Below are 27,693 nucleotides of genomic sequence, written 5' to 3' on the forward strand. Positions count from 1 at the left end.
AACAAGGTGAATCTAGTTAGTATTTCTGCTCTGGAGTCGGAAACATCAACTCCAGAATGGCTGGAGTTTCTCGTGGTTTGTTTCCATGCCATTTGCATGTCCTAACGAGTAATCAAAACCAGAATTTCCCAGTCTTTGTTACTCCCTGGGGTCCCCAGCACGGACTGTTTGACTGAGGTGATGGGACCTGTTGAATGCATCCAGCTGGGCACATAGACAGCTGGTCTAAAACCGATATTTTGTTGGGGTTTTGAAAAGGTTCCTTGAAATCCAGACTTAGGAAGTGTGTCATTTTGTGTCACTCACTGGCTTTGTGAGCAGGCGGGTCCTTTCTCAGTGGATGCAGTGGTTGCCGTAAGGTTAGAGCTTTGTTTCCATGTTGACATTCCTGGGTCCGTCTGGGTGGGGCTCAGCTGGATTCTGACATGTAGCAGAGCTCTGTGGCTGCTCTTGGAACTTGGTTGAACAAATGATGTATATGCTTCTCATTAGAAAAATGCCAGCAATAACTGCAAAATAACTCCCATAAACTAAAAACTAGAGAAAAACAAGTAGAATTAATTAGACACACACAAAATATGACTGTGTCTATTATTGATAATACATAGTGGTGCCGTTGATTTGCTTGCATTATGAGATAACTAAGACCCAGGATCTTAATAGGAGTCATTTAGATTTGCACAATACTTTCTTCTATCTTAGAGGAATCAAGTATGAAAGTGTAAGAAAGGCAGTAACTAGGGGTACCTGGGTAGCTCAGTCTGTTAAATGTCCGACTTCAGCTCAGGTCATGATCTCACGGTTTGTGGGTTCGAGCCCCGCATCGGGCTCTGTGCTGACAGCTCAGAGCCTGGAGCCTGCTTCGGATTCTGTGTCTCCCTCTCTCTCTCTCTCTGCCCCTCCCCCGCTCATGCTCTGTCTCTCTCTTTCAAAAATAAATAAACTTTTAAAAAATTAAAAAAAAAAAAAAAAGAAACGCAGTAACTAAGAATGCGGGTTCTGGAGCCAAGGTTGCTTGGGTTCAAACGCCAGCTGACATGACCAATAGTGAAAAAAAACCCCACTAAATCCCACTGATATGTGTGTATGTTTGCAGGACAGTGCGACGCCATATGTAATGTCCCCAAGAATGAATTTTAGATAATGAGGTTACTTCTTACATGCCTTATCCCTGCCTTTTCCAGATCCATACGTAAAATGTGAGATTGGGCTGATTTCAAGTACCTCAGTGGAGCAGGGAAAAGGAAATTGCTGACTTAAGCATTTCGCTAAGCAAGTCAAGAAACGAAGGCTTGGCAGTGGTGAGGTTGACAAAAACCCTTTGCGATAACCTGGTTATTCTACACTCCCCGCAACACCCGAGTAGGAGACAGCAATCCTGCAGCTTACCTGAATGCTGATAGGCAGGTTGAGTCCTTTCTGATCTACTACGATCACTGTCATAATGGTCTGGATCACCAGGGCCACGAAGGTGTTCATTCCAAACACCAGGGCATAGCGCTCCACACTCAGATTAACTGCAATCTGAAATCTATCATTAAACGCTGAATTACATTTTTTTGGAAACAAAGTACACGTGGGATTCTTACCTTTAAAAGACAGAAACTGAAGATAAACGTGGTGACTTGTTACCCGCACTTTTTGTCTAAATCTCCTCCAGTTTCGACAAAGGGGCAGAGCAAAGAAAGGGAATTAAAAAATACATTTGAAGGCCGAATTAAAATACAGTTGAAGGGAATAGGACAAAATTCCTCCTCTCCAATTTAATGCTTCCAGAAATGAAACCTAAATGTTCTCAGGTCTCACTCATAACCTGAGAATATTCAACGCTATCTGATTTTTGATACCTTTTCGAAGCAAATTTTTGTGAAAATGTAAGCACCGCCCAATCTACGGAATCGTTTGGAGCGTTATTCTTTTTATTGTCAATTGTATTCACAGTTTCAAATTTTTGTAGGTGAATTATTTATTCATTGGAAGATCAGATCATGTCTGGCTACGCAGCTGAGTGAATCTGTAATTTATTTTTGATAATTTGATAGATTCTGCATCTTACAACTCATGAATGAGTGGCAGATGTATGTTCTCGAGCGCTCTCCCTTGGAACAAAGGTGAAAGGCTTTGGGTTCTGAATATCCTTAAAATGAAAAGAAGTAATGTAATCCTCCCTTAACAATGCCCTCACGTTAAAAAAAGAAACTTGATTCATTAAACTGACATATTTCCATGAAAAAAGTAAACCTGCCAACAAACTTTCTTTCTTTTGTTCCATGATCTTTTCCCATGGTGCTTATATTTCCATGTTTCATCAATTGCTTATCAAATATTTTTCACACATTAAAAACCAAAACTTAATACAGCTTTTGGCTCTACCTCTTTCCTGTGACTTGAAATTCAAATGTTTCTTATCTCTTTTGTTAATACCAAAGCTTATTTCCTATAGTCTGCTTTCTCTGCACTTCTATATACATAACAACACATTTTTCACTGTTAAAAAAAAAAAAAAAAGATTTCTGGGATATACAGTTTCTTATAATTGTTGCATCTACTTCTTTCAAAATACAACTTTTTATAACCTTCTGAGTATATTTTGCTTCACACAAAAGCATATGCCTACAATTACATAAACCAATGAAATCGGTCATGAAATCTACGTGTGATCATTCAAAATCAGGTTGCACCATACCCCGTGAGGGCAAATGGCTTGCAATAAAAATCACGACCTGACAGTGTATCATTGCTTTTGGTTTATGAACCCACAGAGCTTTGTTTTTTTCTCTGATGACTGACCTTAGCAACATTCAGAGGGCAAACAGTTAAATGAAAACACGGCTTAATTGTGTCCAATTTAATATGTAATCAACATTTAATACTGCAATCGATTAAAATCCTTCTGAAATTCTGAAAGAAACTCTCGAAATGCAACCGAAGAGAGAATATGGCGTGGGTTTAGGTGTGGAGAGACATGGCTGGTAATACTTACGCTGCTATGGTTATAAGAAGCATATAGCTGGACTTGAATATTAAATAGCCAGCATAGCATACCCAGATGTTGGTTGTGTAATGCATGAGAAACAGAGAGCCTGCACTAATGATGGAGAAGATCGCTAGAGCCAACTCTCCCAGGAGATCCCAGTTGACTTTCACAAAGCCCACGGCAAAGGCGGCCACGGCCCCTGGAAAAGAAACATTAAGGGAGATCCAACATAATGACTTTACACACAGGATATGTCAACATGCTCCCTTCAAAAATCCAGGTCATAGGTAAATCTACAAGATGAATATATGGCTTTCACAAAAATAGTGTGATCCACCTAAATGTGGATTTATCTTTTTCTCAACCGTGCTTTCTTCTGGCTTCTCCATTTACCTCCTATTCTTCCAATCAGTTTCAATTCGTATCTGCTACATGCCATGAACTGCACCCTGCAGAGGGGCCAGAAAGTTTCTTTACCACAGCAGACTGGGGTACACAGCACACAAACCAGTCAGTGACTACAGGGATCACTGTAGGGCAGGGATAGAGAAGAATGAGACAGCTGCTTAGATAGTACACCTAGCCCGTCCACACTTGCCTTTCTTTATTGCCTTTTTACCGTAAATTTTTTCAATGGGTAACAGATGTGTTGCACTGAGTAGAACCTTTTGGTCTTTATTAGTAATCTTAGTCCTTTAGTCTCCATCTCAGTGTCTTTGAGATCTGGCCTCATTTGGATGAACTTGATATTGACTTATGGGGTTTAAGAGATTGAGTAACTAGGGCACCTGGGTGGTTCAGTTGGTTGAGTGTCTGACTTTTGATTTTGGCTCAGCTCATGGTCTCACGGTTCGTGGGATTGAGTCTTGTGTTGGGGTTCTGCGATTCGGGCACTGTGCTGAGCATGGAGTCCATTTGGGATTCTCTCTCTCTCTCTCTTTCTCTCTCTGCCCTGACCCCCACTCATACTTGAGCATGCTTTCTCTCTCAAAACAAATAAATAAAAAATAAACTTTAAAAAAAGAGATTGAGTAATTGACAGTAATCAGGGTTAGTCTTTATAGTTCTCTTTAACAAAATGAAAGGTATTTATTTTCAAATGACTAATGTTTGATTAATTCCCTTTCCACATGTGATCCAGGAAAGAACCAGTGCTACAAAGAAATAAAATTATTTTTTCGCCCTGAATTTGGAACATTGGGGAAATAATATCAATAAACCAATTCGAGTGCAGTCCTGATTTGCAGGAATTAAGATGAGGCCTCCCAAAGGAGAGACAATAAGAGAACAGACACTCCATGAGTTTTCTGACATTTTTTGTAAATGTCAGGGTGTGGAAATCTCTTACTTCCTAGAAAATATCTTTAAAGTCTCAGTTGAATTTAAGTTCTCATTTACCAGGATATAAATATTTATTGTAAACTTCAAAGGCAGATTTCCTTCTGACATTAGAATCCTGACTCTCACATATATCCCACTTCTCATTTAGATCTCTTAAGAAAGTTACTTTTGGAACTATCTGGTGTAGAATCTAAAACTGCTAAAGGTGAGCATGAGCTAAATCAAATCCTTTATTAACAAAACTCTTTCCCTGGTAATCCGGAAGTCGTAAGAGTTTCATCCATTTTCTAAAATAATAAAATCTATTCACTTATATACACGGTGGGTATTTTCTTTTGGATATTAAAAACAATCCTGGAAGAACAAGGGGCGTTATTAGCACCTTTCCTGAGGATGAAATGGAATCTTAGGAATTTGGCTAGATTTTAATCATTTGGTGCCTAATCCTGAGCTCTCAAGTTATCCATTATAACTCTACCATATTAAATAAAAGTGTCATGGTCCTCTTTTTCTTTTTATCTCCTGTACCTTCCATTCCAAAAAAAAAAAAAAAAAAAAAAAAAAAAAAAAAGAAAAGAAAAGAAAAAGAGAGAGAGAGAAGATTAATATGCTTTCTGAACAGAACCACCGTGGAGTTGAGTTTAGCAACTGGAGACATAAACTCAATGGGGGTAGCCCATCAAAGGAAGATAAATCAATGTTTACTTACCTCCAAAGGTTGCAACAGCTTCTACTGCCCCATTATAGATGAAAGAATTTTGGGATGGTGCCTTGTAATCCCACAGGATTTGAACATAGTTCAGAATTTGGTTAAAACCTGCTGTGGAAAAGGCCCACCACAGAGACCAGTAAAAAAGATGATGTGAGGAGTAGCATCCCTTCAAATCTTGGAACCACTGCACAAAAACACTCAAGGCGACATTTCTTGGCACCGGACTGCTCACCCGCCGACCCTCCAGGGTCCGTGAAATGGTGGGTATTTCTGAAGTGGGTTTCTCTTCGCCGCCTGGTGTGGGAACCTTGTAAGTTTCATCTAACACTGCGGTGTTGTTTGGTGGCTTTTGTACTTCTTTGCTGGGCTGTACATGAAAAAACATGCTCTTCTCAGGCATTGGTAGGAACAGGGAGGAAAGAAGGGCCACACAGACAGAGGCCAAGGATATGACGTTGAGGTGAAAGTATGATAGGCTGGCCAGGGATACCAGGAGCTGGGCCAGCACCGAGGCCACCGTGTAGGCCACCAGGGTGACGCTCCTGCAGTAGCCGCTCACTTTCTGGTAGTGCTCCGGGCTGACCACGCTGTAAATGTAGGCATAGTAGGCCACCTCGGTGGCGGTGACCATCCCATAGAAGAACTCTACAACCTGCATGGCCCTCACTCCCTGGCCAAACAAAAGCAGCAGCCAGGTGATGACGAAGCTGATCCCCTGCAGGATAATGACTGGCTTGTAGCGGACGTAGTCGGTGACGATGAACACTGGAAGCAGCAGTGCCAGGTAAGAGTATGTCCAGATGGGAAGGATCTCATTTGTGATCTGTGAGGTTGAAAGATGGATCACGTGACCACGAAGCGCCAGGAGGTGAAAGAGATAGAAACCTTTTTAGGTAGTACATTGCTATAGTGTAGGTGGCTCGCCCACTATCAAATTCTGCGTCCAGTTGGATAGCATAGTGTTCGTATTAGCGAAGAGCACGACAGAAAACGGATTTTCAAGGAAAAGACAGCTCCTCCCCCTTCTCTAAAACCAAACCAGTTTATCAGTTTATGCGAATCCCACCAGAATGTATTTGCTTCATGTGCAATCCGAACTCTTTTAAAATTTAAATAGTACGTACATTTGAGTTAAATTAGTTAACAATCGTTCAACAGACACTTCTGGGGTTTTCAGGCTCTTAAAATATACCGTCCCCTTCCTGTTCAAAGGTTTTAACGTTAGACAAAGCAGCCCCAATGTTAGAAGAATCGGACAACCTTTACGTTTATTTGATCCATCACCACGTCATAAAAATCCACAGTCTGATGAGCTCACGCGAAGACAGCAAAGACTCAATAACCTTGCAGAATTACAAAGTGGGAACAAGTAATGCACAGAAAATTCGGTGCCAGATTTGCTGGGCTCCTTAACCTTCTTCTCTCCCAATGCTACTGGTTGATCTCTGCTTGCTCAATTCTGGCCTCAGTTTGATGTGGGCATCACACGGCTATCGTCAGAAATGCAGGGGACCTCAGTGATCATTCAAAGAAAGGAAAGACCCGACCAAAGGAGTTGATCTTTGGGGCAGGATGGGTGTGGCTGAGACTCATTCGCACCAGCCTTTGTCCTGTGCCTCTCTGCTGTCTACAGCAACCTCCATGGGTCCCAAGGTCAATGATGAGAAACAGTTCAGTGATTTGAAAGGCTAGTGGGACTGAGCGGCACCTCTCAGCATGGGTGCATTAACTGGTCTGTAGTGGTCACAGAAGCAGCCCCCAGCGAGTTCATTGGCTGGTTTTGGACCTGTCTTTGTCCTTTGTTTTGTCTTAGTCCTGACAGGCTTCCATCTGGACAAAACTGGAAACAGAGTCGCCCCTAACTGATATTACATCACCCCACAACAAGTTTGCTTTCCTGTCCTTCGCACCTCACCACCAAATAATTAGCATCAATTAGCCTTCTGGGCAGAGTTGCACACCCTGCAGTGTTTCTCATGGCTATGGCTGGAGCTTACAAAACCAGCCCACGGTAGCGCTCCCATTGGGTGAGTGCATTTTCTCGTTGCCCTTGTTATAAAAAGGGAGGTGAATCTTTTACGTAAGAGAATTCCGTCTTCAGGGGAAGCTAAAACTGGGAGATAAAGCTGTTAATGTCTCACCTGCTGGTTAATAGTTTTTCAAGACTGAGTAAGTGTCCTACAGAAATGATGCAATTCTTTACCAGATCCTGCTCCTACCTCGGCAGCCTGAAAGTTTCTTAGGACTGGATCCTGTGCCTGGCACAGACTTGGCTTTAGGATTTGTTTAACAGAATCCATTGAGACCTGAAAGTTACCATGCGTTGAGACTAATGGTAGGACTCCACAAGAGTTAAGATAGTTATTACACATATAGCTATTACACATATTACACACATTGCAAGTGTGAGGAGGAAAGAGTAGTTTGAACAGTTGTATTAAATGACAAATACCATGAAAATAGGATCACTGAGGTCAGTGTGTTAACGTCTCAAGTTGAAAGAAACCCTAACCCAAAGTCCCGTCCGAATGCTGTAAAATTAAACCACGTTAAGATATGTATATGTATCAATTTACCTCTGAGCTGGTCAGGTTTTTATCTGGTCCAGATAAATACGGGACTAAGAAGGGTTCTGAGGGTCTCATCATGGAGAAAAATCCAAATAAACACAGGATCACGGTGGGATAAATCCAGGAATGGCTCGGTGAAGCTTTGAAACAACCCATTGCTGATCAAATGGAAACAAAGCCAAAATTAGCTGATGGTTAATTATTTTCGGTATCTTGGATATAAAGAAAACCCGACTGCTAAACATTTTGTGAAAGGACAAAATTTCACCTGTCTGCAGTTGAAATGGATAGGTGAGTGATGAGTAAGTGTTCTCAGATATTCCTTAGGTGCGCCAGTGAAACCCTTCTTTGTCAGCGGGCTTGGTCCTCACTATTGCTGGGACAGGGTCACACTTCCCTAGTGTTCTCCATCACAAACATGATAACGAGTAGTTACTAATAAATGGTAAACAATGGGTTAATCAATGTTCGAGAGTAAGTAAAACATTGATTGGTGAATTACTGGTGTACATGTGGTAGGTGAAGTACCTTCCGGAGGTCAAATGTAACTGAATACCCATTTAATCGATCAAGTTGCTACGAATCTGCCCACTATATTTTGCACCGTGACCGTGAAATCTTTAACACGTCGAATGGCACGTCTTTATTCACACATTTATCTCTCTATTACACTATCCCTTGATTAGTATTGTGCTTGACACATAACGGACACCCAAGATACTTTTGTTAGGGGTCTCCAATCTGAGAATTTATAATTCTTCAGTTAAAAAAAAATGAAACCAGGTACAGATCCAACTGGCCATTTTTCCATGTTTCCCGCCTTTCCCAGATTGATGCTAATTCTATGTTGGGAATGAAAGGCATCGCTTTGTAGACTGTTATTCTGCTTTTCATGATGACTGGGTCCATTTCTTGTCTCAGTCTACAGCTTTACACCCCTCAGTGGGGCAGGCAGCTCATTAATGGTTTATACTTTCTTCCTAACCCACAAATGAGATTGCTTGAAGTTCAAATTTCAGACAAAAAGTCCAATGGATTATCTGCAGTAGGAAAATTCCTTCTTATTCCTTCCTATTTTGGATCAAGCTTTACTTACAAAATATATACATTTTTGGTGGCCTTGGATGAGGTTAAGTTCTCTGAGATAATTTATAGGGAGGAAACTAACTTGTTGTGAGTATGAGGCTTTTCTGCACGTTATCTAATTAAGTCCTAATAATAGCTGTAAAATATACACTATTTCCCCAAATTCCCAGGTGAGCCTATGGGAGATCCAAGGTGTCCTACAACTGGCTTCAAGCCACATGGTCAAGATTTGAATACAGATCTCCCTGACTTCTCTCTGGGTCCCTTCTCCTGCTCCACTCTGTCTCATTCTGGTGGCCCTATTTCACTGGGCTTACTATTTCACTAGTAAGCTACTGACAACCTCCCCTTGCAGTGAGGGGAGAAAGTGTTTTCACGAACACATTTGTCTTAAAGATTATGACTTACTACATAGAGCTTCCCAGGTCAATTGTAGTTTGAAAGTGGACCCAAGAGAAGGAAAGTAATGCTTACTCCAGAGGAGCAAGTCATTGAGTGAAATTCCAGAGATCCAGGAAGAGGAAGAGGGATGTGGGGAGGGGCTATTGGGTTACACCATGGGTCTGCCACCCACCCCATCTTTTCATAAGGTGACCTCAGACCGCTGCATGGTTCCTATCTGGAGTTAAATGAGGGGAACACTGTCTGTTTATGTCAACAAAACCCCCAATGAAGCAGCGCAGAGACAATGGAAATCAGAATTTGGATGGGATCATAATTGCAAGCAAGGCTGACAATGTGAAAATTTTGCCAAGAGCACACTGGGTTTGACTGCCCTCGGCCCTCAATGCTTGGGATTGATCTCTTCCTGAGTGGTTGCTAGAAGCTCCAGAGACCTGCTGGGGCCTTCTTTTTTTGTAAGTAACGTTCTCGTGGAAAAGTCTAAAAGTCTATCAGAGGTCGGCAATTCTTGAGGCTTGCCCGTCTTTCAAAGGGTGGTCTTAATGGGGTAATATCTGTGGACTCCACGTCTAGAATATTCTCTCCATCTATGTTGACCATGGATTGTCCACTGACTTCAAGTCGTCCCCTTCATCTTCTTCATGCATCTCAGAGAACTAGCACTGCTCTCAGGGCTCCCTGGGCTGTTAAGAGCCCTCTGGATTATCTGCCCCTTCCTCTCTTAACTGTTCTATTATGCTACCCAGCTGGACTTGGTGAGGAAGGTCACACAGAAAAAGACACTGTATGTCCCGCTAGAGTGTAAGCAGGAGGGCGGGGTGTTTTGTTTGGTCGGTTCAGTGCTCTAAGCCTAGTGCCTAGAAGAGTGTCCAACACATGGTATGACTTGCAGAAGGAAGGGGATGAAGGTCAAACCTCGCCACTGAGATCTAGTAAAGATTTGTCCACATTTCCAGAATGTACTGCTAGCTGCATCAGGTAAAGGTGAGGGAGGTCCTTAATTCTACAAGCACCTTGCAGTTTAGTTGTGCATCTGTAAAATGGGGTCATGATGCTAACTACGTGTGTGGGCTTTCCATGAGCATCAGGTGCCTTGATATCTGCAAGGGATTTGGTGCCATGTTAGGCACAGGGTTGCTGCTCAAACACAAGGAATTTCTCTTCCCTTTGCTCTTTTTCAGCTTCGAGGATCCACAGTGATTCTGGCTTAATGAGGAGAAAAGGAGGGAAGGTGTCTGACCTTAGCTGAAGATAATGGGAAATATCTGGGGAGCTCATCCCTGCATCCTAGGAAGCTGGGCTTCCTTTCCTCACTCCTTTTCAAGCCTCTGCCCCACAGAACAGCAAACACATGCTCCAAAGCTAGGTTTCTGGCCAGAGGAAATAGAAGGCATCTAACCAAACAATAGCAGGTATCCATTAACCAAGAAGGACTGGGCAGAGGAGTTCAAGTTTCCTGGTTTAATGGCAACAGGAGCTCCCAGACCCTTACCAAGGCCATGTCTTGCCTAGTGTCTATTCTTCAGGGCCACAGCCATCGTGACTGCCCGTTGGGAGACTTCTCAGAGGCGAATGGCTGTTCTTTCACCTTCCCCTACCCCAAGTTCTCTTTGTCTAGCACTAGCTTCTTTCCATAATCCTTTCCTACCCTGGTCTGTTAACAAGGACTGTGTGAACTTGACTGGCATATCAGATGGCCTGGGAGCTTCGTGGGTCAGTAGGTATGGAGGCCCAGGAATCTGTGTTTATACACACAGAGATTCTGACACAGGAGGCCCAAGGACCACTCGCCCGTTACTCAACCCTCCAGGGACACCGGCTCCGCGCCACAGCCTTGGATCTTAACAGGGTGGAGGGCGAAGTGGATGGAAACCGTCCAGGGAGCTTTTGCAAAACTACATGTAGACACATAAGACCCTGAAGTTCTTTTCTGGCTCTCTAGGGCCTGAAGAGTCCAGGACAGGTGGAAAAATCCTGAGGCGACCGTGGTGTTTTGAATATGCCTCTCACGCTCTGTCTGCCTCGACCCACCAACCCTTTCATGTGCACACATCACGTGACCCGTTCTGTCCCATTCAGCCCAAATCTGTTTCTAGCAGGGACCCTGGAGTGCCTGTATCTAGCACTGAATCAACAGCAAGGTTCTGGCTCCTTCAGTTATCACAGCACACAGATGGGTATCTGAAATTCTCCAGCCCAGCATGACCTTTCACCCACCTTCTGAAGGCACTGATTTATTTTTTCTTCCTTATGTAAAAGCCCGCAACTCACACGGGTAAGAGGACAACAATCTATCAGCTATTGTTCGCTTGCCTCCTGCTTCACACCAAGCATCGTATCCGTTATTGTATGAGATACAAGCATTGTATTAGACATTTAATGATTGTCTCTAATCCTTAGAACGATCCTAATTATATACATTATATGTATTTATCTATAGTTATTAGATTTTCATATAACACAATAATCATATGCAGATATTTATTATATAAATAATCATATTAGCTATGATTATGTGAAATAAATATACATATAATTATATAATATGTAATACAGATTTATTATATATTTTTTTAACTTTTTAAAAGTGTTTATTTTTTGAGAGAGAGAGAGAGTGCAAGCAAGGAGGAGCAGAGGGAGAGGGAGAGGGAGACACAGAATCAGAAGCAGGTTCCAGGCTCCGAGCTGTCAGCACAGAGCCTGATGCGGGGCTGGAACCCATGAACTGCGAGATCCTGAACCTGAGTCAAAGTCGGACACTTAACCGACTGAACCCCCCCCCCAGGTGCCCCTAATTTATTATATTTCATATTATGGGTTATACAGTTGACCCTTGAACAACACGTTTGAACTGCATGGGTCCACTTACAGGTGGATTTTTTTTTTTTGATAAGTACAGTACAGTACTGTAAATCTATTTTCTCTTCCTTATGATTTTGTTCTCTAGCTTACTTGATTGTAAGAATAGAGTATATAATACATATAACATACAAAATAGGTGTTAACCGACTGTTTTGTTATCAGTGAGGCTTCCAGTCAACAGTAGGCTAGTAGTAGTTAAGTTTAGGACGTTTATTACGTCAAAAGCTTACTACGTGCATTTTCAACCGCACAGGGCATTGGCATCCCTCATCCCGATGTTGTTTGAGGATCAATTGTAATTCCATATTTTTTACGTGTCTCTAAAATGTCGCCAATTTCTCAGACATGGGAATGGAGCCTCCTCATGGCTCACGGCCACTCCGCTAAGAAAGTTAAGATTGAGTTCAGGATCGGGTCTGTTGGTGCCACGTCTGCATCTTCCCTCTACTCGGATGGGTAGGCATCTCCTACTTCTAGGGCACCATTTTCACCTCTTGGACGTTTTCCTCAAATTTCCTCGCCAGGTGTCCCCAGAGTCACTGTCAATGTGGCCCCTGGGTTTCCAACCCAACAATCCAGGTACTGCCCAAATCATTCTCTCCTCCTGGAGAAACCTCTGGCTAATGGTCTCATAAAGTCTGGCGGTATTGATCACTACCTTTTATTTTTATCTTATTGAAGAGATGCTACTCTTTTCTGTCACCAAGACGATGATAGTGATAATCAGATTACACAGTCTATACTTTTTTATATTTGGAAAATTATCTGATTTTTTCCTCGAAGACTTTGTGAGGTAGATAGAGGAGACGGTATTGTCCTCATTGTGTAGACGAGAAAATTGAGGGCCAGAGGCAGTCATGTTTGTGCAGGTTTTCACCTTTAATGAACATTAAAGCCTGGACTTTTTTTCCTGTACTTGCCTGTACTTGTTTTTTCCAATTCCAAGTTCAGTAATCTTACCCCTTGCGTGGAGAGGCCTGGTCGTACCCTCAAGATTCCAATTCCTTGTTTGTTTTGGGAGAGTGTTTTTCAGATCGTGGGTGTCAAGAACATTCATTGAGTTGTAAACAGAATTATTTTTTTTTTTATGTTGCAGAAAAATATATTAAAAATCCAAGTGCACCACGGAGTGAGGCTATTTTTTTCTGGGCTTCGTTTGGGTTATCAACATATAAACATAGAAAAATGATCACACCTTATATTATATCTTTCTGTGGGACACAGTCATAGGGCTAGAAGTTGCACAGGAAGGGACGCCTGGGTGGCTCAGTCGGTTAAGCGTCTGACTTCGGCTCAGGTCACGATCTTATGGTTCATGAGTTCGAGCCCCGCATCAAGCTCTCTGCTGTCAGCGCAGGGCCCACTTCAGATACTCTGTCTCCCCCTCTCCCTGCCCCTGTCCTGCTCACACACGCTCATTCTCTCTCAAAAATAAATAAACATAAAAAAAACTTAAAAAAAAGAAGTTATAGAAGAAAATATATACACATGTTATATTTACACATGTCCCTCAGAAGCATACCTGTTAACATCATAGAACACCTGTTCTGTCTCCAAAGCACTCAGCCTCCACAGCAAAGCACCATCATGGAAAAGACTGTCCTTTTGCTACTTTTCCACTGATAATTAATTTTGAGCCTGTAATATTATCTTGCCCCTAGAGAGCACTCTAAACTTTCCTTCACTTCACTGACTCCAACTCAAGGTCATGAATTGTATTGATTTTCGGACTTGATGCCTCTGAAAGCAAGATGTTGACCTTTCCCCTTTCTGTGCTTAAGATAATCCTTCTAAAAGTTGCTCCTGCAGTCATAATTCTCACATATTACTCATATGCTCCATTACTTTTTTTTTTTTTAAAGGCACAAGAACACTATTTTGGCAGGTGGTTGAAAGAAAATACAATACAAGGACATTCTCCAAAACAAAAGTCAGCTTATCGGACGATCGTGGCTTGAAATCTAGAGTGAAAATGCCAGAAATAACCAGAGAGGCTCAGTGCATCAGCTGCTCCTTCTGGAGGCAACTTGGAGCCGTAGCTGAGTCAACCACCGAACTTACCTTGGTTGGCGGGGTCGCGTGGGAAAGCGCTTCAGAGGGGGAGCTCTCCCTAGCAGCAGCCGCTGGAAGAGGCGAGCGCTGAGCATGCAATTCGGCTTCACCCCCAGCTACCGCTCCCCCCCACCCCCCACTGCAGGGTGCCAGTGTTCTCCCTGCCCAGTGGACTAGAGAGCACTCACTTCCAACCAACTGCACCACCTCGGCAATTCCATCACATCACGTGGGCCCCAGTAGTAAATGGTCACGTGCACTGTTGGGGTTATCAGCCAGCACCTGTGACCTTGCCTGAGCTCTGGAGGCCACACTTCTGCATTGGGAAGAGACCCACCTAACTTATTTTGGAAGTGACACGCTCCTTTCTCTTTTTGGCGGCAAGAAAACAGTGATTATTTTTCATTAACGTCCACCAGGGACCCTTCAGCCAGGTCTGTAGTCTCTTCTCTCAGGTGCTACGTGGGGTCCGGTTCTGGAAGATCTCGTGGTTTTCCGGCCACCTCCCTTTCTTCAGGGTATGTGGGATGCTGTAGCCTTCAGAATGAGAATCCCTTTGTTAGTGTATCTAAACCAACTTTGTTTTAAGGTGCTCGGAGACTTTTCTCCATCTCCTAAAAACTTCAAGGTTTACTTGTGTTTCAGCTATGATCAGGTTGGGCTGGGGCGACTTCTCACTAGTTTTGTTTTCATCTGCCTCGGAACAATGTCTTTTTATGCATCTTCTTACGTGTTTCCAGTCTCTTGATATCAGAGTTCATGTTTTTGTCTTCTCTTTCATTCCAATCGTTACCACACTATTGAACTTTCCCCACTCCTACTGTTCTTTGACCACAGCCTTAAATCTTTCCAACTGGCTTTTCCATACGAATGTGCATAGCTTTACCAATAATCTCAAGTGTTCTTTGATTTATAATATTGTCCCTGAAATTCCCAACTTTCTTATATTGGCTGCAAAAGAGTGATACTCGTCATTATCATTCTATGGTAGGGCGAAAAGGAAACTTGATTTTACGGTTGCCAGGATCCCATTTGGATCGGGTCGCAAGGTAAACGTAGCACTCACATTTTCTGCTTGCTGAAGTCTACAGTCATCCACTTTGCTGTATTTCCTTCAGTTAGTTAACGTATCGACTCACTGTGTGAACGAAACCATTTCCATATTTGTGCACACAAAAGTTGTCACGTATTGTTTATCTATGCCATGGGGGACCCCAGTGGGTCCAGGCCAATGTGGACTTTATCCAAACTGCAAGCCCTGCCAGTGTCCTGTTTCCTAAACGATAGGCTATGCGTGTGCACCTGTAAGTCTAGCTGTAAAAACTTTGTGGCCGCAAATATTTCTGAGTGTATATTTCCATTTGCGTAGAACAGGCAACTATTCAAAAGCAAGAACCACAGACACCGGCCCATGCTGGTGGGCTTCCTGGCTCCTTGGGGAGTGGACTGGGTAGACTTCTTAGCTAGGGGGACTCCAGGTGATCAGATTCCACCACCCACTTCGTGAAGATGGAATTCTCCTCCCACAGCCAAAGCTTTCAGAGCTGTGAGCTCCCTGATGCAGGGGACAAGATGACCTAGTCCGAGTAAAGATCTTTTCCAAACCCCGTTTTCCAAAGGTTTCTTATAACAGAGAGCCTGGAGTGTCAGGGACTTGGTCAGTGGAAAGGCATCATTTTATCAAATCCTCCTTCATGCTTGTTTTGAAGATATTGCCAGAATTAACCGAGGTGCCAACAACTGAGGAGAAAACTATCCAGAATCCCCAGTCTCCACCGAATTCCTGCCCAGTACTCCCTATTAAACATTCTAGTCATCTCAGAGAGGATACCTGACAAGTCAACTAGCATCTGAAAATGGGCTGGCCTCATTTTCACATTATTCTCCAGAATGTTTGCTGCAGTCAAAACACCAATTTCAAACAACAGAGCACCAGACTGGTCATTTAAAATAACCATGAATCTTACAACCTCTAAATGCCAAAAGACTTGGGCAGCTGGTCCAGAGAGATGACATTTGCAAACAGTTTCACTCCCCAGGGTCCAAAGCCTTTTTAAAAACAGAGTTTGGGAGGTATTTGTTACACTTTCCAAAAACCCATCTTTCAGGTTTTCAACACTGCTGGCCCAAGCCCCTCACCAGTCAGAAGCAAAGCCAAAGTCTGATTACTGAAAACTGAAATGTATCCTTTTCACAGACGACAGAGTAGAACAACATCCCGAAGTTACGCCTTTCAATCTACTTACCACTGACTTACTAAAGAAGAGAATATAACTTTGAGCGAAACGTCCAAATAAGTCAAGGAGCCACAGCCTGCTTGAATCCAGGCAAGTTGATGCTGGAAGAGTATGGGGAAATGATTCCAGGGAATTGCTTAATTACTGTTCCTCTGTTGAAAATCAGGATCGGAGGTCAGTTTTGCCCTACTGTATTTTAGGCTTCATCTGATTTAAAACGCACTTCCCTGACCTCTACTTCACCCCATACACAAAAACTAATTTGACATAATCAGCTCTAGAAACCACAGAGTACTGTCTAGAAGAAAACGTCTTTATGACATAGAGGTTGGGAAATGTATCACTGAAATGACATAAAGGACTCAGCTTAGAAGACATGAATTGATAAACTGGATTTCATCAAAAAACCGTATCTCCTTATCAAGAGATACCATGAGGAAAATGGAAAGGAAAGCTACAGAGAAGACTTTACAACCACTAGAATGCCTAAGCACAAAAAGACTAGCAAACCAAATGCTGGCAAAGATTTAGAGCAGCAGAATTCGTACACATCGCTTGTGGGAAAGTAAAATGCCACCAACAACTCTTTGGAAAACCATTTGGAAATCTATACAATAATTCCATATAGTCACAATAGTGAAAACACAGGAAGCAACCGAAATGTCTCCTAAACGGTGAATGGGGGTGGAATAAACAATATTGTGTATTTAGGCAACGAATGCTGATTTAATCAGCAACGTAAGAAATGAGCTATTGCAAAACCTTGGTGAATATTTAAAAAGTTATGCTCTGCCAAAGAATCCAGGCACAAAACTGTGATTCCATTAAGGTATGTAAAGTCCTAAAGCCAGCAAAAAGTAACTTACAGTGATAGATACTGGATCAGTGGTTGCCTGGGGGTTGGGGGGGGGGGACGGGGAGACAGTGGAGGGACTTATTGCAATAGAGCACAAGAACACAAGGGAACTTTCTGGAGTGATGGAATATCCTATGTCTTGATGAGATACAGATACATGGGTGTAATTATAAACATTCGAACTTAAAAATCCATATTTTATGTTGTATGTAAATTATATTTCAAGTAAAAAAAACACATCGTACTTCCCCTCCCCACTCCCCAATCTTTAAAAGCATTTCATTGTGGGGTGCCTGGGTGGCTCAGTTGGTTCAGCATCCGACTTCGGCTCAGGTCATGATCTCACGGTTCGTGGGTTCGAGCCCCACGTCGAGCCCCGCGTGGAGCCCGACTGGTTTCTGGGCTGACAGCTCGGAGCCTGGAGGCTGCTTGGGATTCTGTGTCTCCCTCTCTCTGCTCCTCCCCTACTCGCACTCTGTCTCTCTCTCAAAAATAAATAAAGATTTTAAAAAATGTTTTTTAAAGCATTTCATTGTGTGGGACCCTCCCTAGCCCTGGACTTTGCTTATTGTTGTAAGCACTAAGGTTTTTCCAAATTCTACCAGGGACAATCGGAAAACAGAACAGCATCTTTCAAATTGGGTCTGTCCTAGAAAATTTGGAATGGAAAACAGTGCCCACAGATCAAAACTAGGACAGACCACAAACTTTGTAAGTCTGGCCACATAGAATATGCTTCAAAATAAAACAGAGGGAATCAGAGTTACCTGTTCCTTTTGTGTCCTGAGTTTATTTCTTTCCAGAACTAAATCCAGTTTCCTGCCTTCAGATTCAGCTGCAGCTCCTTCCTGACGTCCCCTGCTGGGAGTCCTAGTCGCAATGCCCACCCACCCCTCCGGGAGTCTAGAGTCCTTCAGAACTGAGCTGTCAACAGCAACGGATTTATACAGCAAAGCCCACCCCCTTCTTGAGACACCAGAACCCACCCTCTTCTGCAGACATCCTCTTTTGGAATCTCATCAGAAAAAAAAAAAAAAAAGGAGAAACCGATCTTTGTGAGACACAGACAGGGAGTTAAACATATCAAAAACACTCACCTGAAGGTTAGTACTAAAATAGTCTAGGGGCACCTGAGAGGCTCAGTCAGTTAAGCGTCCAACTTTGGCTCAGGTCATGATCTCACAGATGGCGAGTTTGAGCCCCGCGTCTGTGCCGACAGCTCGGAGCCTGGAGCCTGTTTCGGATTCTGTGTCTCCCTCTCTCTGCCCTTGCCCCACTCACGCTCTGTCTCTTTCTGTCAAGAATAAGTAAACGTTATGAAATAAAAATTTAAAAAGACAAAAAGAGAAAAAAATAGTCTAATTTAGTGTCTTTAAAGTTTTGTATTAAGTGACTCAGACCCTCAGAAAACCAAGAAGCAGTACTATCTGTCAGCCACTCATAATCCTTTATGTATCCGCCCCCCCCGAAAAAAAAAAACCATAACAAAAACAAACACTAGGGCATCTTTGCTGAAATTAAGCAGTCCACACAGCTTCAAAAGGTGTGAATTAGGTCCATAGATTCAATATGCAGACCAGAATAGTTCTGCTTTTGGTCAAAACCATGGCAACAGTAGATACAAGTGATCTTTAAGAGACAGGCTTCAGGGGCGCCTGGGTGGCTCAGTCGGTTAAGCGTCCGACTTCGGCTCAGGTCACGATCTCGCGGTCCGCGAGTTTGAGCCCCTCGTCGGGCTCTGGGCTGATGGCCCAGAGCCTGGAGCCTGCTTCCGATTCTGTGTCTCCCTCTTTCTCTGCCCCTCCCCTGTTCATGCTCTGTCTCTCTGTCTCAAAAATAAATAAACGTTAAAAAAAAATTAAAAAAAAGAGACAGGCTTCAGATTCCATTTTGTCCTATATGGTGTCATTCTGTTTTGCAAATGCGTGAAACATCTGCTGATGAATTACTCAGGCCTCTCCAGGCTGTTTCTTCTCTGTTTGTCTGCGGTTAGATCAATCTAGTCTCAGGTGTAGCTGGAGGGCTAAAACTGGCAGACGGCTTACATGGCAAGTCAACTGACCATGTCTGGCCACTGAAATGCCGTGTGGGCAACTAGCCCAACACCTGTGGGTAGCTAGCTGTGTGGACCCGGCTAGGGAAAAAATTGTGCTACAAGGAAAGACTATGCATAGTTTGAGCTATTTTTCAACTATATAAACTGTAGTAACCAATACCAATATGAAAAAAAAATTTTGTTTACTTTTTTTAACTTGCATTCATTTTTGAGAGACAGAGACAGAGCATGAGCAGGAGAGAGGCAGAGAGAGAGACAGAGAATCTGAAGCAGGCTCCAGGCTCCGAGCTGTCAGCACAGAGCCTGATGCAGGGCTCGAACTCACAAACTGTGAGATCACGACCTGAGCTGATGTCAGCCGCTTAAGCTTAACCGACTGAGCCACCCAGGCGCCCCTAATATGAAATAATTCTTGACTACAGACACGCAAATGAATTCTATCCAATGAAGGGACAGACCTCTGCTCCCACCCCCATGGAAAACCGGTTTTACCTCTCAATATTACCGATCTAGAAATATACCCATTCTTTGCGTTTTTCTTTGATCTGGTGGTAACAGTATTACCAGTTTCCTTATTTATGAATTAATAAAACTTTTAACAAAAATTATCCTTTTCCAAAAATTATCTTTTCGTTCTTATTACCATTCATCATTATCTCCAGCCTATCCAATTTATTCCTCTGAATCTAAATGATTTGCTAATAGTTGTTAATTACTGAATATAGTATTTACTATTTTGACCTCTTACTGCAGACCTTCCCAGCTTTAGGCTTCTCTTTTTCATTCCTCTCTCTCTCCAGGTTTGGTGGCCGGTGTGGTTCAGCGACAAGGGAGTCTGAAGCTCAAGTTCCACCTCCCCCACCCTCCTCTCCTAACCCCACCCCTGTTTGTGGCGTGTACTTATAACCTCCCTCAAGTCAGCTCTTAAAATGTGGATAACCACACCCACCTCCCACTGTTGTCTCAGGAACTGCTCAATCTGGTTCTCCGCACACATTAGTTGCTCAATAAAGCTTCCTTCCCATCTGCCTCCGGCAAGCCACAGAGCAAATTCATCCAGAATGAAAACAGCTTGGCACTCATAGTTCAGGGAAGAGTGACTTCAGAAAAGGTACACAGTAAATAACTTCACCTCAATTCATTTGAATATTTCTCCTTGAATTGGATTCACCATTACCCAACCTTGAGAAACCACTGACGATCTCTGACCAACAATGACGGAGCAAAGTCGGTATTTTTGCCCTTTTCAGCTACTACGAAGACACATTTGGAAGTTGGTTACCTTTGGGTCTATTTAAAAGATGTACCTTACTGAAAACACCCCTTTTTGCTTTAGGAGATACAAACGTGTTCCAGGCTTGGTGAGTACTTCCAGAAAACATTTCCTTCACCCCTTGCACACGTTAAGCACCCACGCCACAACCACAAGCCTTTTGCACATTTACAGCAGCAACACTGACTTGCCAACTAATTGCTGTGCATGTTCTTTCATGAATTAGGCCTCCTTTCCAGAAATATCATTGTAAGGTACGGTTGTGTTTTCCTTTAATTTCAATTATGGTAGTCTCAGTAGAGGGCCGGGGTGGGGGGGCGGAGAGGGCTCTGCCCTTCAAAGTTCCCGGCTGCTGCTTCCCTCACCGGGAGCCCTGTCTCCCTTCTTGGATTGGGATTTAGAATTCTGCGCTGAAGTTTCTTTTCGGTGAAAATCTGTGCACGCGGGTGTAACCATGGGGGATGCTGGCCCTTTCCCCGAGTCGTAGTCTTAGTCTGCTTTGCAGATGGCTGAAAGTGAGTTTCTCGCCAGACCCGCTTGGGCGAATCTTCAGTACCGAGCTGGCAGGAGAGCGCAGGGGCCGCGCAGCACGAGGCAGCCCGGGGCGCGGGGAATCCGGGCGAGTCCCAATCCGCCCGCTGCAGCGCGGGGACGCCTCCCGCCCGGGGAGAAGGGGAGCGCTGCAGCCTAAGGGTGATGGTGTTTCGCCCAGGAATTCGCCTCCCGCACAGGCAGTCTTACCTATAGGAGGGGGCTGTTGCTCGCCAAATTTCTCACATCCCGGGAGAACGAGCCCCCGGGAAGGGCCCCCTTCCGCCGCGAGGCCGTCCCTTTGGGTCCGGCCAGGAGCTGAAGGTAGGGGCGGGGGAGGGAGCCTGCCACACATGAAGCCCCGAGGCCCCGCCCCACGTTTTGCATATGCTAATTATAAGAGGAAACTCTGAGAAGTAAATCTGAGGTCTGAGGTCTGAGGGCCAGCTCATACCTGCTACCCTCTGTACCCCAAAAGAGCAACTTTTATAACAATAAAAGTATTATCCTGATACATCAGTGTGATAAAGCAGGATGAACTGAGTACAGTGTGGATCTATTTACAGATAGATCCTTGCCTACAAATCCATTTACGTTTCCCCAAATCTTGTGAGAGAGGAACAGCTAGGAAGCCCATTCTACAGATGAAGAAAGCGAGGCAGAAGGCAGTGGGAATAGTAAACGGAGACGTCTGGATTTTTGTCTGGGCATCCCGGCTCCAGAGCTAATGTTTATAATCACCGTGCTCTTTTATTTTGCTTTATTTTTCAAGGTTGTGAGATGGCGTGGGGTTCTTGCCCTTTGAGAATTTGAACAAATAGTTCAAATATTAAGTAGTTTTTGTTAAGCGGAGGTTGTTTTAAAAAGCAATATGAAGTTCTCGTTGATTAAAATGGAAAAGAAAATGTTTTTGTTATCTTTTGGTAGAAATGGAAAACCCTCCCCAAAGATTAATACTGTTTGATTTTAAGGACTACGACTGGAAATGAAATTGATTAAGAGTCCTCCAGGCGTTCTGGGTGACTGTCCTGCTGGCTTGGATTTTTCTATTCTCATCCTTCTATGATTTGCGGAAAATCTATTTATAAGTACCAAGATACACCTTGGGGATGGGAGTACCCTGCTCATTGTGCAACAGAGTGCCCTTGTACATTGACTGCCAGGCCCTACCAGAGAACCCTGGAATTTTCTTAAAGGTCGAGGGTGTCATAATTTCCTCCCTACCTCTTGCCAAGAGAAGACCTTATTTTGGACCTTGAGTTTACCTCTGTGTTTCTCTGATAGCCCTTGGCCATAGTCTAAGTCACAGAGAGACGATGAAGAATTCATTCATTTGAAGGGACATAAACATATTTGCTGATTAGGTGACCTGAGGTCCAGATTTGGTTCTGTATTATCCAGTGGTGGGAGGGGTATGGGTGAGGCCATACGCGATAAGAGACTGGCCATGTTGATAACTGTTGACTTGGGTGGTGGTTCTTAGGAATTTATTGTACTGTTCACCACTTCTGTTTATGTTTGGCATTTTCCATACCAAAAGCGTTAAAAAAATCATTTCTTCACAAAGAAGCTGTTTGTTGAGTATATATTATATGCCGGATGCTGTTCTAGGTGCTTGAGATAGTCAACCAGAGAATGAGAAATCTTTGCTTTGTAGAACGTACATTTCAGTTGTGCATGGGGTGAGGTAGAGAGGACAGCACAAGGTAAACAGGAGAAATTCTTGAATCTTATGGTATTTTAGAAAGTTTCAGGTGTGCTGGAAAAGAAAAGAAAAAAAAGACAGAGTAGATAGAAGGATGTAGAATGATGCAGGAGAGGGCTAGGGTCTGAGCACTAGGGTGTGCATGTTGGACAAGCACATATAGAAGATGTAAAAGAGTTATTGGGAGGAGGATGAAAACCTGGGAGAGGAAAGTTTATTAGGGAGGATCAGGTGCTCAGTTGTGTCAAATGCCACTGGGATCCAAGGGAAAAACCCCATAGACAGTGTCAACTTCTCACTTGGTCATCTTACCCAGCAAATGAATGGAGAGTCTCTTATGTTGGTACTCAACATCATGGCGGCAATGATATTCACAAAAAGTTGACACAGGAGTGGAGAAAAGGGGACCGAAGAAACCTGACATGGGATGCTGTTTGGTAATGAACTCTCTCTTGCGTCCGCGCTCTCTCTTTCTCTCAGATATGAACTTTTGGAAGGCAAAGGCTTGTTTTTCTTTAGATCTCCGGTGCTGGCCTAAATACGTGGCCTAACACGGCACTTACGTATCTGCTGGATGAACGAGTGAGGAAAATGGACATGAAGCGATGGAGTGAAACAATGACCTACCATGTGGGGTGTCCAACACTTACAACCAGAATTCGGTTGCAAACACAGACATCAGGAGGTCATCTGTAGGAAAACAGAAATTTCCCTCAATGAGACTGACAACCAAAAGTTGGGGCTCTACCCCTCCACCCACCCCCCCCACCCCCGATTTCTATCTTTGTTATAGAATCCATTATAAGACATTATAGGACCGATCATCCATTAGTTGATTAGTCGCTGTACTGGCCTCAGTCATGGGAAGGTACACATCTTTATAGAATGGAAAGACACATTAGAATAAGCAGATTTTTTTTTTATTAAGAAAGAGTTGCCTTTTTTTTTTTTTTAGAGAGACATAGAAATGGGAGGAAGTTAGTGAATGTACAATAGAAAAGTTGACCAAAAGTAATTTTTTGAAGAAAAAGAAATCTTGGCTATCATGGTTTCACTTTACCAAGCTTATGATATAAATCGATCTTTGACACGGGTGGCTGATGTCGCCACAATATAGGTGGTTATTCATCTTTCTTTCAAATGGAGACGGGACTACACGGGTGACCGAGAGTATTTACGCGCTTCATGGTACCTTCTGGAAAACCCAGGGTGAAGAAACTGGTGTCGTCATGATACCACACTGGAGGGAAAGAGCCAGCCCTGAAACCTCAGAGCCCGAGGACAGCATGAGTAGCTCCAAGACATCCAAGGACACAGAACAGGAGCAGGGGGGCGGAAGGACGGAGGGAAGTCTTACCCAATGCGAGCAGAGCCCCGGACAGCTCTTGCCCTGGAGGCAGAGCCGCCCGCCCGCCCGCCCGCCTAGCTGCAGCACTGCTTCTTGCAACAGCACGTCTGCTGACAACAGCACTTCTGCTGGCAGCAGCCCTTCCCGCAGCCACACGAGCCGCAGCCACACGAGCGGCGGCAGCAGCAGACCACGGGGACGCTGCAGCAGCCCCCGCAGCAGCCGCAGCAGCAGGGACAGCAGCTGGAGCAGCAGCCCACCCGGTAGCACCGGCAGGTGGTGCAGCTGCCGCAGCCGCCGCCGCAGCCGCCACCGCAGCCGCCACCGCAGCCACCGCAGCCGCCACCGCAGCCACCGCAACTTCCGCAGCCACAGCACCCCATGGTGTCGGTAGAGAGGTCTCGGGAGAGGGGAGGAGGGAGACTCAGGAGGTGAGGGAGGTCTGGTGCCGCCTTCTGCAGGGGGAGGGGCTTATATATCCTCTTTGGGACCCCACCGAGGGCACGTGGCCACTTCCTTGTTGTGGTTTCCCCCAGCTTCCCTGGCAGAATGTCACAAGACCCTGAATGTATTTCCTCACCGAGCACCTCTGACTTCATAGGATCGCTTGTTTTCACATTCACCTCTTCCTCAAGTTGTGCTTCTAATAAAACAACGCGTTTCTCAGGTGTGTCATCTTGTTTGAATCCAGCAGCCTTCAAGTGCAAGTAAGACACACACACACACACACACACACACACACACACACACAGAGTCTCACGTGGCCAGAGCTCATCTGTTTTGTGAGCATCAGGATCCCTTGGTGCCAATGATTATCTTTTCCTTGGTTGCACGGGGCCCCTTCTCTGCTTGCACATGGTCTTTGCTGGGTGCCGGGGAAGGTGGGACCCCATGTGCAGAAGCAAAGCACCCACATTTGTCTCTTTTCACATGTCAGAGGTTCTGAGGCTAAAGACTCCAAGAGTTCCTCTCATTGAGTTTCAGATTCACTTTGTCCTTGGCTCATGGGTCCAAATATGGGAAAGTCACTTGAAAGGGATTGCTCTGGGGCTAGAGGGTTTGTGCTGATTTATTTCAGCATGAGCTTCCCACGCCGGCTCATGACTCCCTGTGTTCTGTGCTCATGGGGTAGTGGACAGAGCCACGTTGGCTCCAAGGCCCAGAGAAAGCCATGGTTCCTCTGTGACTCAGTTTCCTTAGTTTAGGTTAAGTTATGTATACTTTATTTTTTAATTTATTTTTTTAAAGTTTAGTTATTTATTTGAGAGAGACGGAGACAGAGTGAGGGGGGAGGAGCAGAGAGAGAGGGAGGGAGAGAGAGAGAGAATCCCAAGCAGGCTCCGTGCTGCCAGCACAGAGCCCAACGTGGGACTCGAACTCATGAAAACGTGAGATCATGACCTGAGCCGAAACCAGGAGTTGGACGCTTAACAGACTTAGCCACCCAGGCTCCCCACTTAACAATTTTCTTAATAATATTTTCTTCTCTCTGGCTTATTTTCAAGTAAGAACATAGTATATAGTCTACACAACATACAACACTTGTGTTAATCGATGTTGTATGTTAACATGAGGGCTTCTAGTCAACAGCAGGCTATCAGTAGTGAAGTTTTAGTGGAGTCAAAAGTTGTATGTAGAGTTTTAAATGTGCGGGGCTCTGGCGCCCCAATCCTGCATTGTTCAAGGGTCAACTGTATATAATTTAATCCTGCCTAGATTCGTGTTGTCACACATAAAATGATCACAGCAAGATCTTGACTATTACTTATTGGGCTTCCTAGTAAATATGGGAAACTTACTTTGCCACTGTAGCTTCTACTTCTAGCTTTTCTAGAAGAAAAACTAACCAGGAGTATACAATACATAATTCCACTCCAGGTACTTTGTCATGTTTAGTGTCGGCACAGTCCTCAGAGGTAAATGCCATTAGCAGTTCTGGTTCAAAGGGGTCAAGGTACATGCTGAGTGTCACATCTGGGGTCTGAGCCAGGATTCCAACTCAGCTCTGCCTCTCTCTGGCGGAACAGAGCAAAGGGACGATCGTGTCCCTTTGATTCTAAGATCTGCTCTGTGTGCTCAGAACCTACAGCTGAAATCTCCAGGCTCTGTTTTTCCTTTCAGTTATAGCTTTGAGGTTTGACATCATGAGCAATGGTGACAATTACCTCCGATCATATTTAACATACGCTGTGTAGAACAACAGCTACTTGAGTTTTCTCTGCGGGAATGCCTGCAATGGCTCACATCTACTAGGTCACGCGTCACTTCCGAAGGAGTTCCCTCCCGTGTCTCCTTACTGCTTGGGTGCCTTCTGCAAATGTCACCGTAGGTGGCAAAGCCTGGGGGAATGGCGCATGACCTTTGTTTTCATGACCAAGCTTAATTTCTTGGTTGTTTTTTCATACTTTGTAGTATACCATAATCGGTCACTAACAAAAATGATACTTACCGAACGCTACCTCGACACCACTGTTTTCCTCACCTGTGGCCTCTTGGAAGATTTCTGCTCTTATTGAAGGCTCAATGAAAACATCTTCTGTGTACCATCATTGCCCACAAAACATCACTCACTCTTTCCTTCCCACTTTTTCTACTCGTTTCTGATGCCTTCATGTCGCCTTCTCTGCGTTACTGCCCCGACTGAGCTCCTTGAAGTCTGGGATCATATTTATTTCTATTCGCATCCCGGTACCAGGAACACAGAAGTGAATTGATAAAGGGGCAGGCTGGTGAGAGTTGAGAATGGTGCAATGGACTGAAGGTTTATATCCCGCCAAAATGCATGTGCTAAACCCCTAACCCCCATTGTGATGTATGAGCAGGCGGGGCCTTTGAGAGGTGATTAGGTCATGAGGGTGCAGCTGTCATGAGTGAGATTAGTCTCTTATAGAGGGACCCCAGGGACTTCCCTCAGCCTCTTTCCACCTTGTGAAGATACACTGAGAAGTTCGCAGCTAGGAAGAGAGCTCTCACCCAAACCCACGATGCTGGCATCGTCATCTCGTATTTGAGCCTTTGGAAACGTGATTGTTAACGAGTCACCCGGTCTACAGTATTTAGTTAGAGCAACCCAAACGAAGACAGATGTGATCGGACAAAATAGCGTGGGCCGAAGAAGAGTCATCCTAGAGGCTTCCAAAAAGAAACTGAAGAGGAAGTGACAGACCTTGAAAAAGATGGGGTCTTCCTGTCCCATCTGTCAGCAACAGGAACTGAGGGGGAAAGAGGGCCGGGGTACGGCCTGGGCCAAAGTAACGAGATGTCAGATCTGTCCCCGGCATTCTCCAGCTCCGGTTTTACGGCGTCTTTCCCGGAGCATTGCCTTTCGATTCCTTGCAACTTAGGCCTCGTGGAAGCCATTTTGGGTTCCCTGGGGCACAATGGTATAAAAAGGTTATGTCCCCAGGCCCCTTTTTAGCAGCGTTCGTGCAGCCAGGAGTCAGAAGGCAAGCCTGCTGGTCCAACCATGGCACCCGCCCCTTCCCCTCACCAGGCATCTCTGGCATTTCTCCATCTTCCTTTTCTCTCTCCCCCCCTCCCCCGGCCCCGCCATGGGGATGAAAGATGGAATGGTGGGTTGTGCTAAAACGAGATAGGTCCTGTGGCTTTCGTGTATGTGTGTGAGTGTGTGTGTGCTTTGCTCTTTCTACTTCATTTATTGTTTAAAGTTTATTTGCTTATTTTG

At 44.3% G+C, this 27,693-nt stretch overlaps 2 protein-coding genes across 16 annotated transcripts; one reads left to right on the forward strand and one right to left on the reverse strand.

Moving 5' to 3' along the window:
- On the reverse strand, positions 1–26,793 carry SLC19A3 (solute carrier family 19 member 3). Of its 13 annotated transcripts, none has more exons than XM_042995528.1 (7): positions 26,491–26,793; positions 23,288–23,350; positions 7,607–7,758; positions 5,028–5,853; positions 2,984–3,176; positions 1,390–1,531; positions 1–537 (listed from the first exon to the last, which is right to left on the reverse strand). In XM_042995528.1, exons 3-7 carry the CDS (start codon positions 7,754–7,756, stop codon positions 361–363), a joined length of 1,488 nt encoding a protein of 495 aa, XP_042851462.1. In that variant the 5' UTR covers positions 7,757–7,758; positions 23,288–23,350; positions 26,491–26,793; the 3' UTR covers positions 1–360. The 13 variants fall into 13 exon arrangements, with proteins under 13 accessions (XP_042851462.1, XP_042851459.1, XP_042851461.1 ...); XM_042995525.1 differs by having other exon boundaries at positions 22,973–23,350; XM_042995527.1 differs by having other exon boundaries at positions 26,458–26,793.
- LOC122241041 (serine/arginine repetitive matrix protein 4-like) lies at positions 20,181–24,678 on the forward strand. 3 transcript variants are annotated; one of them, XM_042995537.1, is made up of 4 exons: positions 20,181–20,262; positions 20,402–20,512; positions 23,869–24,439; positions 24,545–24,678. In XM_042995537.1, exons 2-3 carry the CDS (start codon positions 20,453–20,455, stop codon positions 24,400–24,402), a joined length of 594 nt encoding a protein of 197 aa, XP_042851471.1. In that variant the 5' UTR covers positions 20,181–20,262; positions 20,402–20,452; the 3' UTR covers positions 24,403–24,439; positions 24,545–24,678. The 3 variants fall into 3 exon arrangements, with proteins under 3 accessions (XP_042851471.1, XP_042851472.1, XP_042851470.1); XM_042995538.1 differs by lacking the exon at positions 20,402–20,512 and having other exon boundaries at positions 20,192–20,262; XM_042995536.1 differs by lacking the exons at positions 20,181–20,262; positions 20,402–20,512 and having other exon boundaries at positions 23,565–24,439.
- Positions 26,794–27,693: the final 900 nt, after the last annotated feature.

This window comes from Panthera tigris, chromosome C1 (assembly GCF_018350195.1).
Source record: "Panthera tigris isolate Pti1 chromosome C1, P.tigris_Pti1_mat1.1, whole genome shotgun sequence".
NCBI lineage: Eukaryota > Metazoa > Chordata > Mammalia > Carnivora > Felidae > Panthera > Panthera tigris.

Bases quoted from the DNA above. Each gene is read 5' to 3' on its own strand.
- LOC122241041 (XM_042995536.1), top strand. From the start codon at position 23,761: ATGTCGCCACAATATAGGTGGTTATTCATCTTTCTTTCAAATGGAGAC.
- SLC19A3 (XM_042995525.1), bottom strand. From the start codon at position 23,084: ATGTCAGGTTTCTTCGGTCCCCTTTTCTCCACTCCTGTGTCAACTTTT. The intron at 3,177-5,027 runs GTAAGTAAACAT...TTTCTTTTCCAG, and splicing joins AGCTGTTGCAACCTTTGGAG to GGGCCGTGGCCGCCTTTGCC. The intron at 1,532-2,983 runs GTAAGTATTACC...GTTTAATGATAG, and splicing joins CTTCTTATAACCATAGCAGC to ATTTCAGATTGCAGTTAATC.